We start from the raw sequence: 20,581 nt of genomic DNA, 5'->3' as shown, positions 1-20,581 counted from the left end.
ACATTCGTTATAGATTTAAGTGTCAGGAAGTCGTTTCTGAAAGTATTTGTATGAAGCGTAGCCATGTATGGAAGTGAAACATGGACGATCAATAGTTTTGACAAGAAGAGAAACTATGCTTTCGAAATGTGGTGCTACAGAAGAATGCTGAAGATCAGATGGGTAGATTGCATAACTAATGAGGATTTATTGAATAGAGTTGGGCAGAATAGGAGCTTGTGGCACAACTTGACTAGAAGATGGGATCGGTTGGTAGGACATGTTCTGAGGCATTAAGGGATCACCAATTTAGTATTGGAGCGCAGGGTAAAAATCATAGACTGAGACCAAGAGATGAATACACTAATCGGATTCAGAAGGATGTAGGCTATGCTACGTACTGGGAGATGAAGCAGCTTGCACAGGATAGAGTAGGATGGAGAGCTGCATCTAACCAGACTCAGGACTGAAGACCACAACAACAACAGCTGACATAATTCTGATGTGTCCATTTTAGATGTCGAACACTGAAAGCTTGACCCTTTCATGAATGTTGGCAGACATTTTAGAAATGAATGTATCATTGGAGGCACTTGAAATAAACCTTGTTTGCATATGTGTATTTTGTGTGTGTGTGTTTTCTGACAATGAAATGTACATATTTTGGATGATGAGATACTGTAAGACCGTTTATATTCTTTTTGAAAGATAATTTAAGTTGTTGGCATGCTTTTGTACATGGAGATTGTTGGGATACTTTTGAACATGGAGCTAAATTCAGACTATCAGATAATTTAGAACATGACGCCATTTTACCCATTAGTTAGGTGAAGCTTACTTATTTTTTGATATATGGCACAGATGTTGGACATATTGTAATATTGTAATTGTCTTTACATTTTACTTAAATATTATTGCTATTAATCATACATGTTTTCAACATCATTTTACAAGTACAAATAAAAGAAGTACGTAGCATACAAATTTATAGACATAATATGTGTTTTCTGGTAACTGATCACATCTGCTCAATTGGTTTCAAGGCTATATATTTTATGGTCAGACTTCAATGATTTGTCTGGCAGTCTATCTTTGCAGTGGTAGTCGTTCCCCATCTGCATAACAGGTCACCATCCTCCCATATCTAGTCCAGATCCTACTGAGTCTTCTCCATGTCCTGTGGACAGATTCAGTTCCCACAGTTTGTTGTTGATGTGGAGAAGACAATGGAGCTCTAGTGGAGTGTTGTTATACCACTTTTGCAGCCAAGCTTCCTGGAGACTGAGGCTAAGGTTCATTAGGTTGCTAACTGTTCTGATTTGGAGATGTCTGGAGAGGATTTTGTTCAGTCACGTAGCAGGTATGTCCCCATTAATGTGCATCTGTTGGTTGCACCAGATTGTTCTTGTATTTGCTCATAAGAACCTTCTTTCTTATTAGGTTATGTAGTGGAATGCAGCTCAGGGCAGGTAGCAAAAATACTGCAGTAGACTTAATTGTAGCAGTGACAATTCTCGTTGTCTGATGTAGTTGCCCATCTACTAGCTTTGTGTGGTTCAAATGGCTCTAAGCACTATGGGACTTAACATCAGAGGTCATCAGTCCCCTAGACTTAGAACTACTTAAACCTAACTAATTTAAGAACATTACACACATCCATGCCCGATAGCTTTGTGATGCTGTTGCTCATGTAGACAGGGCTACTGTATTCTATCACTGAGTAGCTAGATGATTTTAAGGCTGAAGATGCAGAATTTAGTGTTATACATCATAATTTCTGCAGAATATTATGTCTTAACCACAATTTAGCTGCAGTCTTTGTTAGGTGCTGCTTCAATGACAATCATGTCTCAAGTATAACACACTATTGCTTCGCATCTCTACCTTAAAATGCGTGGGCGGTGTTAAGTAGGCAACAACATTGTTTCCTAGTCAGTCCTCATGATTCCCTAACACAGCACATCACTATGGATCATATCAATTTTGATTGTTTGTTCACTTTAACACCTGGCGCCTGGGTTGTGATGCCAGAGGGTTCGCAAAGCACAACTGGGATAATTCTTCCATTTTCGACTTTTTAAAATTTCTCTCTTCCACACTCTTCGATTTCTTCTCACCACCACCACTCGAAATAGTTTTTAATTTCCCACCATCACCATCTTGGAATGCGACAACTGCAGTGCTGACTACAAGCGGCCACTTGAAGTGTGTGCCAGGCCGCCCATACCAATACTACTCCACATTTACATGCTTTGTTAAATGGACTGCACGTTGATAGTTTTTTCGCTATGAAACGAAAATGACTTTTGTTTCACGCTGCATATATTTAGTTCAGTTCTGATTATGTTTCACACTTCTTAGAAATCTAATCTCTGTACCTTGAATACATATTTCTTACCTCCTGTTTACCATCCATGATCCATTTCCACAAAATAGTGTCTGTAAAGTAACAGCCTTATAAAATCGTAATCCTACGTGTTTTAAAGTTTACTTATTCAATTATTTGTTGATTATTACACATGTATATATTATGAAACCTACTCATTTTACTTTGTTACTTTAGTCATAATCATACGCTATATACCTGACTGGTTGTCTGATATGTTACTTTCATGTGTAACTTACACTATTATTTTTTTTGTAAAGGATAGTTTAGGTCCGAGTTTGGTTCAGTGGTTTTAATTTTCTGCAAAAAAGGTTTATGGTCATATTCGTAACTTACTGTATGAAATTCATGCAGGGCATTTTCGTTCCCTGAAATCATGGTGACTGAGAAGGTTTTTAACAAGTAGTCTTCTTGTTCACCTTCAATTTCCATTTTAGACAGTAAGTAGCTTAAAATAAGGAGTGATTATTTTATAACGCAGACGCCACGATCGGAGTTCAGTAGAGGAACTATGTACACCAAGTGGATCGCTAAAAAGCAACTTATGTCTCAGAAACAAAATTAAACACATTGTTCGCCACCTCAATGTTATTGCAATGACATGAGGAAAATAGAACTATTTTTATTTTTGTATGAGCATTCCTTTTACACATGTCTTTAAATAAATCAACAATGAAATTTGAGGGAGTGCCACCTTCTGCCATTTATTACTTCCCAGAAAACCAATGATAAGTACTTTCAACTTGGATAGAACATATTTGTTGTTTCAGGTACAGCGAGAAACTCCAAGGTGCCTTTAACATTAGCAAGAGAAAAAATTTCATAAACGGAATAAACGAAGCAGTATCATGGATCTCAATGTTCGGCGGGTACGCTGTAGCGTTCTGGTATGGTGTGGAACTCATTATCAGAGACAAAGACTACCCTGAGAGCCAAAAGACCTATGACGTCAGCACAATGATCACTGTAAGTATGAAACACTGGGTGCCGTATCGTACAATAAATTGACAACTCTTATAGACCAACATGGGAGTGGATACTATTAACGTGAAAGTCAACCACGTTTGGGCATCAATCAAATCCATATAGCTGTACATTTATTTATCTGCTGTATTCATACTGATAAAGTCCGCCCCGATAGCTGAGTGGTCAGCGTGACGGATGGCCGTCCTACGGGCCCGGGTTCGATTCCCAGCTGGGTCGGGGATTTTCTCCGCTCAGAGACTGGGTGTTGTGTTGTCTTCATCATCATCCGGCGCGCAGGTCCCACAATGTGGCGGCGAATGTAATGAGACCTGCACCAAGGCGGCCGGACCTGCCCCGCAAGGAGCATCCCGGCCAATGACGCCAAACGCTCATTTCCATTTATACTGATAAAGGCAGATGTTGCAATTAAATTAATGAAGGTATTATGGCATGGTGCCGTTTCCTCTACCTGACACCAGTTTTAGGTAATATGACTACTTTTCCGGCGTAATAATTCATTATAAACTGGAAAAAACTGGAAACCTTTAGGATATCAATAATTCCACACCAGTGAAAGTGACAGGTATAGGAATCGTCGGGGAAATGCCTGGTAACTATACAAAAACTTCCAGCTGCTTCAACAAAACTCTCGAGGTAACAGTTGGAAGTAAGGAGCAGTGGAAGAATGAACCATGATACTGTTCAGGAGACACGTTCTGGTTTACTGACGGACAAATAACAGACGAAGGCCGGAGTATACGGGATAAAGCCTAGAGACTATAGATAGCAGTTTCTCTATGAAGCTGCCATGGTACTCCACGAGGAAATATTTGCTACCAGTGTGTGTGCAGAGGAGAATCTACGTAGGTGCTACTAGATTCGTAGCATCTATATTCATTCACACAGCGAAGGACATCTGAAATCTCTATTAGCGCCTGGAATGAGATCAGAGATTGTTGCAAAATGCCATGAAGCCCTTGTGAGGCTAGGGGCAACCAACAGGACAAACCAGCTAAGGGTCTCTGGTCTCCGAGGAGTTATCGGCAATGGACAAGCTGATACGCCCCTTTCCGCTCCCCTCCCCTTTATACCCTCCTCCTTATCTCCAACTAACCATAAAAATCCAAGAGGGCGAAGTTATCCCAATTGTATTAATGGGAAATTAACAATTCTTTCCCCATCCCCCTCGCCGTCTTTCCAGTCTCCATCCAGTTACAGTCTAGTATCAAAACGACGTGTAAAAATTGTGGCCCCTCCTCCCTCCTCTCCTTCTTAGAGCCTAATCTTAAAATGAGGCGTAAAAAAGCAGAGAATGTAACCAATAAAATCATTAAAATAGTCCGAAGTAGACTAAATGTATGACACCGGGCTGTAATCTCATAACAGCTGCGTAAAAAGCTCGTAAAATTGCTTTACAAGGTGCTCCAAATGCATGACCGCTCTGCAGAGAGCGCATAAGAGCCACTCCGAAAACACGTTCAGTTTTACCTATCATTCCAATATTTGCTGCATTATCTGCGCTCAGAGGACTAGCTAGTGGAGCCACTTGTACTGTTAAGGCAAAAAACGATGCGAAGGCTGTTCGCTAAAATTGGTTCAGATGCAAAGACATAATCATATAATGAAAGTAACAGCACTTTGTGAAGGGAAGGGTTTGTACTTAGGACCACATAGGAAATATGGACTTCGTCTGTATTTGAAGGGGAAGAAATCTGCTTAAACAGCCTTCCAACACGCATGTTCACCAATATTTACTTAGAAAATTATGCTAAAAAGGGGTTTACCATAATTTTTCCCAAAACGTCTTAAAGGTGTGGAAGCACGATTTTTAACCTCCAGACTGAAAGGAAACCAGTTTCACATTCCATTACAAGAGGAAGTGTACTGTTATATACTAGTTTGTTAGCATCGGCAATTTTCTGCCTCCTCCGTGAATAGTGATATATTTTAAAAGTTCTATTATGAAGCAGAATTAATACATTCGTATCACTCACCTAACATACAAAGGCATGGTCATCTTTGTTAAAAGTTTCTGAACTATAGATAAATTAACAAGTCTCCCAGCACATACTGCCAGTATCGCAATGGACGTCGTCGAGTATGGTCCAACGTTTAAATTGACTGGTAAAAGCTCTGTTATAACTGCTATATTTAACCTTACACTAAATTCATCTCATCAGCCGCGCTGGATTAGCCGAGCGGTCCAAGGCGCTGCAGTTATGGACTGTGCGGCTGGTCCCAGCGGAGGTTCGAGTCCTCCCTCGGGCATGTGTGTGTGTGTGTGTGTGTGTGTGTGTGTGTGTGTGTGTCCTTAGGATAATTTAGGTTAGGTAGTGTGTTAGCTTAGGGACTGATGACCTTAGCAGTTAAGTCCCATAAGATTTCACACACCTTTGAACCTTTTTTTTATCTCATCAACCGTACGAAACTGCCTTACTCAACTCATTTGCCTACAATTCCATACCGATTATTACTTTAAAAAATAATAAGTTCTATTTTCATAACCAGACAGGCGATGCGTAAATTTCGAACAGAGTTACTTTAAAATGTGGAACTTATGAACTCCACATTTTTTCCGTCCCTTTGAGAGAGTCGGAGTCACACAATATCAGGAACGATCAAGAAGATGGTGAGGACAAATTAGTCGCCGCTAAGGTACATGCCAGACTAAGATCCATCGGAATATTTCTGAGGAAATTTAATGCATCAAGAAAAGAGGTAGGTTACAAAACCCTCGTTGGACTGGCGCTTGAATGCTGCTCCTCAGTCTGTGATCCATACCAGATAGGATTGAAAGAGGACAGACAGAAAATCCAAAGTAGAGCAGTAGATTTCCTCATTTCCTTACATGTTCACTTACTAAGCTCAAAAGAGTCACGGAGATCCTCAACCAGCTCCAGTGGCGGAGGTTGTGGGAGAGGTGTTCTGCATCACAGTGTGGTTTACTGTTAAAGATCTAGAAGTCTCAGCCAATGCATTGATTTCTCCTACGTATATCTCGTGAGCAGTCCAGGAACATGAAATTAGACTCGAACCCACACAGAGGCTTCACAGCTTTCTGCGAACCATTCGCGACTGGAACAGGAAAGGGGATTAGTCACAGTGCCGTACAAGATCCTTGCACCACACATCAGTACACATACAGTGTGGTCCACTGATAGTGACCGGGCCAAATATCTCACGAAATAAGCGTCAAACGAAAAAACTACAAAGAACGAAACTCTTCTAGCTTGAAGGGGGAAACCAGATGGCGCTATGGTTGGCCCGCTAGATGGCGCTGCCATAGGTCAAACGGATATCAGCTGCGTTTTTTAAAATAGAAACCCCCATTTCTTATTACATATTCGTGTACTACGTAAAGAAAAATGAATTAGTTGGACCACTTTTTTCGCTTTGTGATCGATGGCGCTGTAATAGTCAATAACGTATAAGTACATGGTGTCTCGTAACATTCCGCCAGTGAGGACAATATATCTTTCGTGATACATTACCCGTGTTATAATGGACCGTTTACCAATTTCGGGAAAGGTCGATATCGTTTTGATGTATGGCTACTGTGCTCAAAATGCCCAACGGGCGTGTGCTATGTATGCTGCTCGGTATCCTGGACGACATCATCCAAGTGTCCGGACCGTTCGCCGGATAGTTACGTTATTTAAGGAAATAGAAAGTGTTTAGCCACATGTGAAACGTCAACCACGACCTGCAACAAACGATGATGCCCAAGCAGGTGTTTTAGCTGCTGTCGCGGCTAATCCGCACATCAGTAGCAGACAAATTGCGTGAGAATCGGGAATCTCAAAAACGTCGGTGTTGAGAATGCTACATCAACATCGATTGCACCCGTATCATATTTATATGCTCCAGGAATTGTATGGTGATGACTTTGAACGTCGTGTGCAGTTCTGCCAGTGGGCACAAGAGAAATTACGGGACGATGACAGATTTTTTGCACGCGCTCTATTTAGTGACGAAGCGTCATTCACCATCAGCGGCAACGTAAACCGGCATAATATGCACTATTGGGTAACGGAAAATCCACGATGGCTGCGAGAAGTGGAACATCAGCGACCTTGGCGGGTTAATGTATGGTGCGGCATTATGGGCGGAAGGATAATTGGCCCCCATTTTATCGATGGCAACCTAAACGGTGCAATATATGCTGATTTCCTACGAAATGTTCTACCGATGTTACTACAAGATGTTTCACTGCATGACAGAATGGCGATGTTCTTCCAACATGATGGATGTCTGGCACTTAGCTCGCGTTCGGTTGAAGCGGTATTGAACAGCATATTTCGTGACAGGTGGATTGGTCGTCGAAGCACCATACCATAGCCCGCACGTTCACCGGATCTGACGTCCCCGGATTTCTTTCTGTGGGGAAAGTTGAAGGATATTTGCTATCGTGATCTACCGACAACGCCTGACAACATGCGTCAGCGCATTGTCAGTGCATGTGCAAGCATTACGGAAGGCGAACTACTCGCTGTTGAGAGGAATGTCGTTACACGTATTTCCAAATACATTGAGATTGATGGACATCATTCTGAGCATTTATTGCATTAATGTTGTATTTATAGGTAATCACGCTGTAACAATATGCGTTCTCAGAAATGTTTCAAATGGCTCTGAGCACTATGGGACTTAACTTCTGAGGTCATCAGTCCCCTAGAACTTAGATCTACTTAAACCTGACTAACCTAAGGACACCACACACATCCATGCCCGCGGCAAGATTCGAACCTGCGACCGTAGCGGTCACGAAGTTCCCGACTGTAGCTCCTAGAACCGCTCGGCCAACGTGGCCGGCGTTCTCAGAAATGATAAGTTCACAAAGGTTCATGTATCGCATTGAAACAACCGAAATAAAATGTTCCAACGTACCTACGTCCTGTATTTTAATTTAAAAAACCTACCTGTTACCAACTGTCCGTCTAAAATTGTGAGCCATATGTTTGTGACTATTACAACGCCATCTATCACAAAGCGAAAAAAGTGATCCAACTAAAATATTCATATTTCTTTACGTACTACACGAATATGTACTAAAAATGGGGGTTCCTATTTTAAAAAACGCAGTTGATATCCATTTGACCTATGGCACCGCCATCTAGCGGGCCAACCATAGCGCCATCTGGTTTCCCCAGTCAAGTTAGACGAGTTTCGTTCTTTGTAGTTTTTTCGTTTGGCGCTTATTTCGTGAGATTTTTGGCCCGGTCACGATCAATGGACCACCCTGTATAGCGTGGCTTGCGGAGTGTAGATATAACTGTAGAAGGACCCGCACAGCACCCCAGGTCTGCAGGGCAGCGTACATCTGGCATTATCTTTTTCATCGTCACCCCCATCCCTAGCGAACAGACCAGCACGAAAGCGGGTTAATATTGCATTGTCATCGAGTTTTGAGCTATGTTTAGAATTTCAAGTCTCTATCTCATCTGGAAGTTTAAAATTTATACCGAACAGATAAACAGAGAACAATGCGATCTAATAAAAAGGGCGGTGATGTATGAAGTGATTGCCGTCATTTACGGATATCAGTCATTGAAGGTTGACCCCTATTGTGATTGAACCAGTGGTGGGAATCTTCCTACAGGTCGGTCAAGGGGTCTGACGATGGCGTAATATATCACTGAAACTTGTAGCTCAATGAAACAATTTGGAAACTTTGACGAAATTCTAGTACAATGGTGTTAAAGTGATTATGAAGAAGAGGAAGAAGAAGAAGAAGAGAGGAAAAATAAGGAAGTTTCAGCATTAGGATGCAGAGTACTAAAAATACGACCGACATTCCCTGTGAGTTGTTATTCGTCTTTGTGTTAGGCGAGGGAAAAGAAGGAGAAGAAGAAACTCATGATGATGATGAGTAGTTACGTAATGAGTGTGAGAAAAAAATGTCGGTGACGTCTGCATTATTCGTTTCGAATATCATAAGAATGAACCATTTGGTCAACCTATTTTCGCATACAACGATTCCATATTGATTCTGATACAATATGAGAACACCTAACCATTGTCATGCGAGAGTCATCTGTATATGAGGAAAGATTTGTCGATGAGTCAAGACTACAGAATGCCAACGAGATCGATTTCAGTAAAAATTGCGCATTTCACTCGTTTTCATGAGCGCTATCCAGGAATTTCAACGCTAATTAAAGGGCATGCATCTTTTACATCAAATGACGGCATAACAGAATGCTGGTTGGGGAAATAAAAATGAGCTAATGGAATCTGTTGCTGATGATGGACTTTTCGGCTTCTGTATCCCGCTCGTGATGGTACTTGGGTTCGCAGAGGATTACATGATTTCAAAATCTCAACATGAATTTGTACTTGAGTACAAATTCATGTTGCAGAGAGGTCACTAAATGTATTACTCTGAATAAAGCAAATACAAAGTAGAAAATAGTGATCGAAAGATTTACTGGCAAATGCCATAAATGCGAGTGTCCGGGAAAGAACAAATGTTATTATGGAGCAACTTAAAAAAATGTTCTGCGGTGGACTCTAGCACTCCGTACTTGGCGTTCAATTGAATATTTTCCGCTTAAAATTGTTACATGGATGGGGCAAGTTAAATCTAATGCAGTACTCGAAACAGCAAGATACGTAATTTTAGCTTTTCAGGCAAACACGTATTCGATTTCTTGTGACTGCAGTATATTCGATTATATAGGTGTAAAACAGAACTATTCAGTCCATTTTAGCACAAAGAATACTGAGCAAGCGCTTGAAATGTACTGCAACACTCAGCCACTGTACTGATTGGCGAAAGGACCTAGAAGTAATTCGCTCGTGAACCGTACAGAGTTCCAGAAGTGCCCTACACATTTTATCGATTCTTTGCGTCAAGATGAAGGAACACTAAAATCGTCTCTAATTAACATGAGAATTGAAATGAAAACAAAAACACAGTTCTCAATAAATATTACGGCAGGTTATTCACGAATCTGCTTTATATACGATGCCTTCAACTAAATGGGAAACAAGGAATTTCCATGTACGAGAGATTTAACGCTGTGCTTATCTCAACCAAGACTGGCGTCTTGATCAGTGATCTCTAAGAGTATATAAGAAGTTTTGACAGTCATAACTCATCAGTAATCTTTTGACGTCGTAGGACGCGGACATGTTACTCAGTGTAAGGAAGATGTATTTTTCCAGAAACATGTTTGATTGCCCAGGAGTACTCTGATAAGATACTATTCGGTATGTGTGTACAAAAATAATGCATAGCATTGACCTTGGATTCATTTTTAAATTACACCAGAGTATGTTTATGTACACATTGAGTTGACGTATTAAATGCAGCAAGATAAATTTTTCGTAAAAGCTACGTGCCTACTTGAATAGTGCACAACTTTGCCTTGGCATCACTTTAACATTTCGTCAGAGGTATGTATGTATACGTAAATAACGTAACTTGACACCGTTTTTATGCCATAAATAATGAATGTCTTTGACTTTCTAGGCAGTAACGAATATCTTTGATCTTCAAGTTGGGGCTACGTAATCTTCTACTGCACGTGTGACAATTTCTACGTATGTTTGACGCTGTATCAGTTGATGGGTGGAGGGGGGGGGGGGGGCGGCGATCAGAATTGTTATATTGTTCAAGATGGCTTGTAAATCCTTTTACTGATTATCTGTTTAGTCATATCTCTGCTGTCCTCATTGGACCTGAAAGTTTAATAAACAAACGTCAAAAGTCAAGGTGGCTAATACACATATTATTTCGTATAAAAACCGTATACATCACTAAAGCTTTAGAACATAGTTTGTAACATATTAAAGGAAGTTCATAATCTTCACAAATTTGCAAGCCACATAGTGTTGTAGAGATCATGGACTTTTGTTAATAAGGTACAAGGTACCGTCTAAAGCTTCAGTAATGTACGGAAAACAGAGTTTATATGAAATAATATTTATATTAACCACCTTGACTTGCACTGTTTATTAAACTTTCAGACCCGATGATGACAGAAAATATATGTCGGAACCGGTAATAATAAAAAATTTAAAATTGATTTTGGTGAACCTGATTTTTTAAAAATAATGTAACAATTTTCACACATCATTTTAATACTACACCATGACTGACTGGAAAGCAGGGGGAGGGGGAAGGGTTATAGGGCACATTTGGGATATTTAATGAAAAGCCGCTCCAGTTGTTTTTTTTAGAATTTCATTAAGTTTACACGAGCGATTTCGGCGTTTATATTAGACAACTATCAAGCGCGTCTGAAAGTTATGCTGCAGAGAAGCAAGACTGCTTCTCTACAGTGTAACTTTCAGATGCGCTTAATAATGACATTATATAGAGGCCGAGACCGGCAGTTCATCTGAAAGTTATTGCTTCTCTACAGCCAACTTTCAAGTGCACTTGATAATTGCCTAATATAAAGCCCAAAGCCGGTCATGTGAACTTAATAGAGCTCTAAAAAGAGCATCTGGAGCGCATTTTCATTTAATGAACATCAATTACGATACAGCATCATAATCATCCAGACATGGAGAAACTAACAACTGAGACAGTGGCATGTCGTTTGAATGATAGGAGATAGAGAGGAGGGAGGGAGAAGGGGTGTGACTTGATTTGAATAATAATGTAATTTGACACCGTATTAACACATCATTTATATACTACACTCTGTACACTCTGATTGGTTGGAAGGAGGATTTTTTTTTTATTTCCCACTAACGCAACTGGGGTATTTCCACCATCTTGGATTTTCCGTTGGGTGTTTTATTTTAATAACAAGCTATGTTTGGCTCGAGATGGGAGTAAAGGGAAGGGAATAGGGTTTTTAGTTTTCCATTAACACATATATGCTAGATTTTTGAAAGGCTCTTTTATTTTTAGTGCTGCGCTATAATTTATTGGAGATAATGGGGAGTGGAAGGGAGAAGAGGGAATGGAAAAGTGGGCCTGGCTTCCCACTGATAGGAATTATAAAGTCACTTACAAGTGTGGCGTCACTGAGAGGACTCATGATGTCTTAAGGTGAATGACCTTGGTCAAGCGATGTCCCAAATATAAAGTAAGTGCGCAAGTTTCCCAATAGCATGAGTACCAGAGATACGCAATTACTATCAGAATAATTTGATACAGTTCGCATAAAACCGCAAGTGAGACATTCTCATCAATTAAATGGAGTGTTTGGAAGGAGTAAGTTGAATACTGTTGGACACATTTAGAAAACCGGTACTGTAGGAATTAATTATTATGCATGCTGTGTATCATGTAAGTTGAAATACTATGTAAGATGAATTAATTATTATTGTGAGGATTTGGGAAGCTGGGCAGATAATTTCTGTCTTTAATGGATGGATTTTTATTTTCCCATACAGATTTTCTTTTCCGTTATGAATGGGACGTGGGTGTTCTATTCGGTGACTTCTCGTGTTGAGGCTTTCTCTACCGCTAGAGGCGCTGCTGCCAAGATATTTGCTGTAATAGACCGCGAGTCGCGCATCAGCAGTCTGTCTGATGAGGGGGACAAGCCGCACTACGCTCGTGGGGATATCACCTTCAAGAACGTCCACTTTGAATACCCGTCACGGCGGCGAGTTCAGGTAAGACAATTAATAATTGAAAGATTATTGCTTTATTCACTGAAGTTGTCTGATTCGTGAAGCTTCACTGTCATATCCATTAAGACGAGTAGTATCCGGAGCAGATCCTGAACTCGTATTCGCACGAACAGATTCAAAAGTTCGACTAGGGAAGCCCTTGTTTGCCACAACTGATTTGTTGCACTATTCTATACCCTCTGATTTACTATTTTTGTCCGGTACGTAAGTAGTGTATGTTATAACCTTTGTTTTGCATCATCTTACGTCCAGTTTTAAAAACGTTTGGATTAAAATGACGAATAGCAAAGTGGCTACAACGTGCTGTTTTCAAACACGTAAGAAACTACTTATCTAAACACAGTAACGATCACAAGCAAACGTTTTCTCTAATATTGTTATTTCAGTTATTATGAAAGAGAGAAATACACTATGTGATCAAAAGTATCCGGACACCCCGAAAAACATACTTTTCGCGTATTAGGTAAACTGTGCTTCCACATACTCGCAGGTACTCCCTATTACCGACCTGAGTAGCGCTAGACATCGTGAGAGAGCAGAATGGGGCACTCCGCGAAACTCACGAACTTCGAACATGGTCAGGATACCGGGTGTCACTTGTGTCATTCGTCTGTAGGCGAGATTTACACACTCCTAAACATCTCTAGGTTCACTGTTTCCAATGTGATAGTGAAGTGGGAACGTGAAGGCACACATACAGCACAAAAGCGTACAGGTCGACCTCGCCTTTGGACTGACAGAGACAGCCGGCACTTGAAGAGGGTCGCAATATGTAATAGGCAGACATCTATCCACACCATCACACAGGAATTCCAAACTGCATCAAAATCCACTGCAAGTGTTATGACAGTTAGCCGCGAGGTGAGAAAACTTGGATTTCATGGTCAAGCGGCTCCTCATAAGCCACACGTCACGCCGGTAAATGGCAAACGACGCCTCGCTTGGTGCAAGGAGCGTAAACATTGGACGACTGAACAGTGGAAAAACGTTGTATGGAGTGACGAATCACCGTTCACAATGTGGCGATCCGATGGCAGGGTGTGGTTATAGCGAATGCCCGATGAACGTCATCTGCCAGCGTGTGTAGTGCTAACAGTAATGCTCGGAGACGGTGATGTTATGCTGTGGTCGTATTTTTCATGGAGAGGGCTTGCATCCCTTGTTGTTTTGGGTGGCACTATCACAGGCCCACATTGATGTTTTAAGCACATTCTTGCTTTCCATTGTTGAAGAGCAATTCGGGGATGGCGATTGCATCTTTCAACACGATCGAGCACCTGTTCATAATGCACGGCCTGTGGCGGAGTGGTTACACGGCAATAACATCCCTGTAATGGACTGGCCTGCACAGAGTTCTTACCTGAATCGTGTAGAACACCTTTGGGATGTTTTGGACCCCCGACTTCGTGACAGGCATCACCGGCTGACATCGATACCTCTCCTCAGTGCAGCATTGCGTGAAGAATGGGCTGCCATTCCCAAAGAAACCTTTCAGCACCTGACTGAACGTATGCCTGCGAGAGTGGAAGCTGGGCCAACACCATACTAAGATTTTCCTGAAGTGCTTTCCTGGTTTCAGATTCTTCAAGGCCTCAACCTGAAAGTCAAAGCTGGCGAGACAGTGGCTCTTGTCGGCTGCTCCGGCTGTGGGAAGTCCACGTGCATCCAGCTTATTCAAAGATTCTACGATCCTCGCCTGGGATCAGTGAGTATTTCACAGGACAGTTGACAAGTATGAACCAATCTGAGGTACTAATAGTAATCTGAATCACTAATATAATGGTATTCATTTAAATCAATGGGGAAAGTTGAAAATTTGCACCGGACTAGTATTCAAACCTATGTCTCCCACTCACTAAGGCAGACGCGTTGACCACTACACCAACCAGACACAATGGTCAGCGCAACTGTATGGACTACCCTAGCACACCTGGTGTCAGACCCAGATTCTAAACTTGTGTCACACACCACTGATGTAATTACGCTGTTCATTAGCCTCATTAGTCGCAGCATCTCGCCGATTTCCGTAAGAGGTCGAGCTTGGTGTGCATCTGCACTGAAGGGCTCAAATGTTTCAAATGGCTCTGAGCACTATGGGACTTAACTGCTGAGGTCATCAGTCCCCTGGAACTTAGAACTACTTAAACCTAACTAACCTAAGGACATCACACACATCCATGCCCGAGGCAGGACTCAAACCTGCGACCGTAGCGGTCGCGCGGTTCCAGACTGTAAAGCCTAGAACCGCTCGGCCACTCGGGCCGGCACTGAAGGGAACGTTGCCAGCCATCACCTTAATTATATACGTGATGTCTGCTTTCCAAGACATGTTCGCTGTGTGCGGATGGCACAGTAGTCAGCGTATTTCACTAGTAAGCGGGAGACTCAGGTTCGAATCCCGGTCCAGCACAAATTTTCAACTTTCCCTATTGATTTAAATCAATGCTCACGGGCTGCTAATGTCTTTAATTCCTTTGTGTTTTGATTCATAACGGCTGCTGGATCAAAGATGGTATCTATTCTTTCGGACTGTCTTAAAGGAAAGGTACTACATTTGTAGGCGAGGAAGGCCAATGATCCCTTCTTCGTTGCAGACGTACACCAATCTCGAACACTTAAGGGAACCGACGAAACGCCACGAGTAATGGGGATAATGTACAAGTGGCAACACGTCAGTAGCGTGTGGATAAATTGAGATTTTGAGCCTGATGGGAGGCGTGTTAGAGCAGTATGTGCAGCTGCCATGACCACTGTGTCCAGTGTTCAGCAGGAGACTCGGTTTCTAATCCCAGTCCAGCGCAAATTGATTTACGTCAAAGGCAGCTAACTTCTTTAATTCCATTGTGTCTAGATTCACAGTGACTTCGGATATGTCCGAAAGAACAGACACGACATACGCGTACGTTCTAGTTGTAACGCTGTAGATAACAATCGCCTCTAGGGTCACTTGATACGTTCAGCCCTATGTCCGCACATCCATGCAGTTACATCTTGTAGAGATATATTAAAGTAAGTAGAAGTGGGATTTGAATGAAGGGCTAAAGATTGAGGGATGGTTTGCCCTTTTAGATATACTCGGTGTACAGCGTGAGTTTACACGCTGTGTCTGAGAGGTATGGTAGTGAAGACGGGAGCACGTCGCGAGTTAACCGACTTTGAACGTGGGCTCAAAACGCATGGGCTACAGCGTATCGGGGACTACGCAAAAATTCGGGTTTCTGAGGTCAGCAATGTCAAAGATGGGGCTTTTGTATCGTGTAGGTATCGTTTCCACACACATAAAGCAACTGTGCAGGACAATTACAAATGTTTCGTTTTGCCTCGCCCGAGTCTTCGTGGCGATCGACGGTATAATGTCATACAGCAGCCTGTCTGACTAGCAGAGACAAGAAACTCTTTCTACCAGGACTTTACGAAGACAAATGCACCACATACGTTTCAGCAGCAGTCAATGGCCGACTACTGTCCGAGGGCTTTCCCACTTGGCTTCGCCACCTGATGCATACATCGACTATTATGTTATATTTACATACTGAGGCCCTACATCTTCATCTGGCAATCCTCACGTATCCAGTTGTGGGTTCAAATTCACACTGACAGTAATTTTTACGAAAGCCTATATGTGTTCCGCATACGTACGTACGTACATACACAGCTATCACAAGGCCAGCAGACACCCTCTGCTAGCAGAAACTGCCTCAGTTCCTTCGCGTTTTGTGCTCAGTTCCAACAGGCGTCTTCAGTCCTCAGGGCTGCCAGGTCCTTCCCCAGGTCTTCCTCCAGCGCTGCTGTAGTCGTCTTAAGGGGCGTGTGGTGTTTGGTTTCCTATCCAGTGCCTTCTTCACCGGTCTTTCTTCTGGCATACGGGATACATGGCTCGCACAATCAATTCTTTTGCATTTCAGCTTCTGTAAGATTGTTGCTAAGCATCAAGAGGTAGATTGGCTCATTCTTCGTGCTGCTAAATTCTCCTTTGTCGAAGATTTATTCCCGTATCTCCTTCATTACTCTTCTTTCAGATATTAATAATTTTTCCTTCTCAGCTTAGTCGTGTTCCGCGTTTCTGAACTGTAGTTGATTGCTGGGTTATCACTTTGCTGTGTACTCTCATTTTTCTGTTCGTTTTTATCAATTTTGAGCTGAGCTCCTCCCTGAGGGAACACATGCATTTCATTCCCATTGATGTTCTTTCCATGATGTGCATTTCTATTCTGTAGTCACTGGTAGATCCGAAGTATCTGTACTGGAGAACTCTCTTGAACGTCATGCCATCTGTTTCAAGAGAAACTTGCTGCTCTTGTCTTCTTCCTGATTGCATGAAGTCATGTTCAGCCCAACCTTCTGTACGTAGGTGTCCATTTTCTGGTACATTCCTTTCAACTCATGGTTCGACCCACTTAGTAGAACAACATGATCTGCAAATGTGAGAAATTGGAAGTTACCATCCATGTTTACTGTAACCCACTCCTGTTGCGTACATTCCGTTATTATTTTCACTAATATTACTCCGAACAGAACACAAGAGAGAGCATCCCCTTCTCTCAGACGTGTCTCAAAGTTTCTGATGTGACCCCTCGGAGCGGTCTGGAGCCGCGCGACCGCTACGGTCGCAGGTTCGAATCCTGCCTTGGGCATGGATGTGTGTTATGTCCTTAGGTTAGTTAGGTTTAAGTAGTTCTACGTTCTAGGGGACTGATGACCTCAGAAGTTAAGTCCCATAGTGCTCAGAGCCATTTTTGACCCCTCGGAAAAGCACTGCTGCCTTTTGTCCACTCATCCAAGTTTGCACAATTCTCATTAGCTTCTTGGGAACTCTGAAGTCACGCAGTGCATTGCATAGAAAATTCCCGTGGATACTGTCGTATGCACATTGAAAATCGACGATCAAACTATAAATACACTCCTGGAAATGGAAAAAAGAACACATTGACACCGGTGTGTCAGACCCACCATACTTGCTCCGGACACTGCGAGAGGGCTGTACAAGCAATGATCACACGCACAGCACAGCGGACACACCAGGAACCGCGGTGTTGGCCGTCGAATGGCGCTAGCTGCGCAGCATTTGTGCACCGCCGCCGTCAGTGTCAGCCAGTTTGCCGTGGCATACGGAGCTCCATCGCAGTCTTTAACACTGGTAGCATGCCGCGACAGCGTGGACGTGAACCGTATTTGCAGCTGACGGACTTTGAGCGAGGGCGTATAGTGGGCATGCGGGAGGCCGGGTGGACGTACCGCCGAATTGCTCAACACGTGGGGCGTGAAGTCTCCACAGTACATCGATGTTGTCGCCAGTGGTCGGCGGAAGGTGCACGTGCCCGTCGACCTGGGACCGGACCGCAGCGACGCACGGATGCACGCCAAGACCGTAGGATCCTACGCAGTGCCGTAGGGGACCACACCGCCACTTCCCAGCAAATTAGGGACACTGTTGCTCCTGGGGTATCGTCGAGGACCATTCGCAACCGTCTCCATGAAGCTGGGCTACGGTCCCGCACACCGTTAGGCCGTCTTCCGCTCACGCCCCAACATCGTGCAGCCCGCCTCCAGTGGTGTCGCGACAGGCGTGAATGGAGGGACGAATGGAGACGTGTCGTCTTCAGCGATGAGAGTCGCTTCTGCCTTGGTGCCAATGATGGTCGTATGCGTGTTTGGCGCCGTGCAGGTGAGCGCCACAATCAGGACTGCATACGACCGAGGCACACAGGGCCAACACCCGGCATCATGGTGTGGGGAGCGATCTCCTACACTGGCCGTACACCACTGGTGATCGTCGAGGGGACACTGAATAGTGCACGGTACATCCAAACCGTCATCGAACCCATCGTTCTACCATTCCTAGACCGGCAAGGGAACTTGCTGTTCCAACAGGACAATGCACGTCCGCATGTATCCCGTGCCACCCAACGTGCTCTAGAAGGTGTAAGTCAACTACCCTGGCCAGCAAGATCTCCGGATCTGTCCCCCATTGAGCATGTTTGGGACTGGATGAAGCGTCGTCTCACGCGGTCTGCACGTCCAGCACGAACGCTGGTCCAACTGAGGCGCCAGGTGGAAATGGCATGGCAAGCCGTTCCATAGGACTACATCCAGCATCTCTACGATCGTCTCCATGGGAGAATAGCAGCCTGCATTGCTGCGAAAGGTGGATATACACTGTACTAGTGCCGACATTGTGCATGCTCTGTTGCCTGTGTCTATGTGCCTGTGGTTCTGTCAGTGTGATCATGTGATGTATCTGACCCCAGGAATGTGTCAATAAAGTTTCCCCTTCCTGGGACAATGAATTCACGGTGTTCTTATTTCAATTTCCAGGAGTGTATGTTTATGGCGTTCCCAGTGTTTTGCCAGCAATTGTCTTAAACTGAAAATGTGATCAATTGTCGATCGGTTTATTCAAAAGCCAGCTTGGTATTTCTGTATGTTGTTCTCTGTGAACGGTTGTAATTTTTTGAGGATAATGATAGACAGTACTTTCTAGGTTATATCCAGCAAGCTGATACCTCTGCAGCTACCACATTCCATTTAGCTTCACTTCTTGTATATCGAGCATTTCATGGCCAGTTTCACTTCTTCTGTCAATATCTCATTCTATCATATCATCTGAATCAGTTTATACCTTTTTTAGTGGAAGCACTCACCTCGCTCTTTGATCAGTTCTCCTGTTATCCTATCCTACCTAGGGGCGTTGTTGTTCCATTTTCTGTAGTCCTCGTATATGCGTTATAGCGGCTTTTTTTCAATTTTAGCGCTTTCCACAAGATTCTGAAATCAACTTTATATAATATTGCAGTTTTCTAGCCAAGTACTTGCCGTACGATCCTATAAAAGCGCCGAACACAGGTTCAGCCTGGCCGGTTAACATACCAACACTCGATGTTCAGCGCGTGGATCTGAACTGGGTCTACATCATTGCCCTGCGTCGCAAGGCAGTGGGTTTCACAGTAAGATGTACGAGCAGGTTCACACTGCGCAACACATTCTGCGGTAAATACGAACCTAAATCACTTGATGTGGATGCTGGGATGCTTCCTTTAACATGTCGTTTCATGTTATTACCAATCTAGACTTGTTCATAGTTTCTAAGAACTCGATACGCACGAAACGGGAAACTCTAACCTTCTTACAACTCCGTTGATAATGTACAGGGCGAGGCAAAAAGAAAGATCAGATTTCCGTTGTTTATTATAAATGAATTATGGAAGATAGAAACGCATTGCGCGCGTCACTGGATTGAGGAAGATTCCAAGTTTTTTGTTCGCACAGACACTGTACCATACACTCAACATTAGCATCGAAACTGTAGTGCATTTCATCACACGCTTCAGCAGGTTCCTGTTTATTGACAGGGTCAACAATTCAATTGCCCAGATGCTGAAGAGTAGCTGCCGTAAGTGGGATAAAGGCTGTCTTTCAGGTATGCCTAAAGAAAAAATCGCGATGCATGAGGTCTGGTGAGCTGAGAAACCAAAATAAATGAACAAGCTCTTGTTGTCCACCTCTTAAAATCCAACCCTGTGGGTTGGTGTCGTTAACGCCGGTCGTCAAGGTGAAAGTGAGGTGGGAAGCCGTCGTGCATAAAAATGAAATCATTGCAGACCGAGCGGTTCTAGGCGCTACAGTCTGGAACCGCGCGTCCGCTACGGTCCCAGA

General features: G+C 43.1%; 1 protein-coding gene across 1 annotated transcript in view; it reads left to right on the top strand.

The window, feature by feature from the left end:
* The window catches only part of LOC124606255 (ATP-dependent translocase ABCB1-like), a 150,669-nt gene that overhangs the window by 54,030 nt on the left and 76,058 nt on the right, over positions 1-20,581 (top strand). The window contains exons 4-6 of the mRNA XM_047138232.1: positions 3,136-3,331; positions 12,686-12,910; positions 14,508-14,633. Of these exons, the coding sequence (XP_046994188.1) occupies positions 3,136-3,331; positions 12,686-12,910; positions 14,508-14,633 (547 nt within the window). The remainder of the gene's footprint in view (positions 1-3,135; positions 3,332-12,685; positions 12,911-14,507; positions 14,634-20,581) is intronic.

This window comes from Schistocerca americana, chromosome 3 (genome assembly GCF_021461395.2).
Source record: "Schistocerca americana isolate TAMUIC-IGC-003095 chromosome 3, iqSchAmer2.1, whole genome shotgun sequence".
Classification (NCBI taxonomy): Eukaryota; Metazoa; Arthropoda; class Insecta; order Orthoptera; family Acrididae; genus Schistocerca; species Schistocerca americana.
Note: the sequence above shows the minus strand (reverse complement) of the source record. Positions and strands in the feature narration are given on the sequence as shown.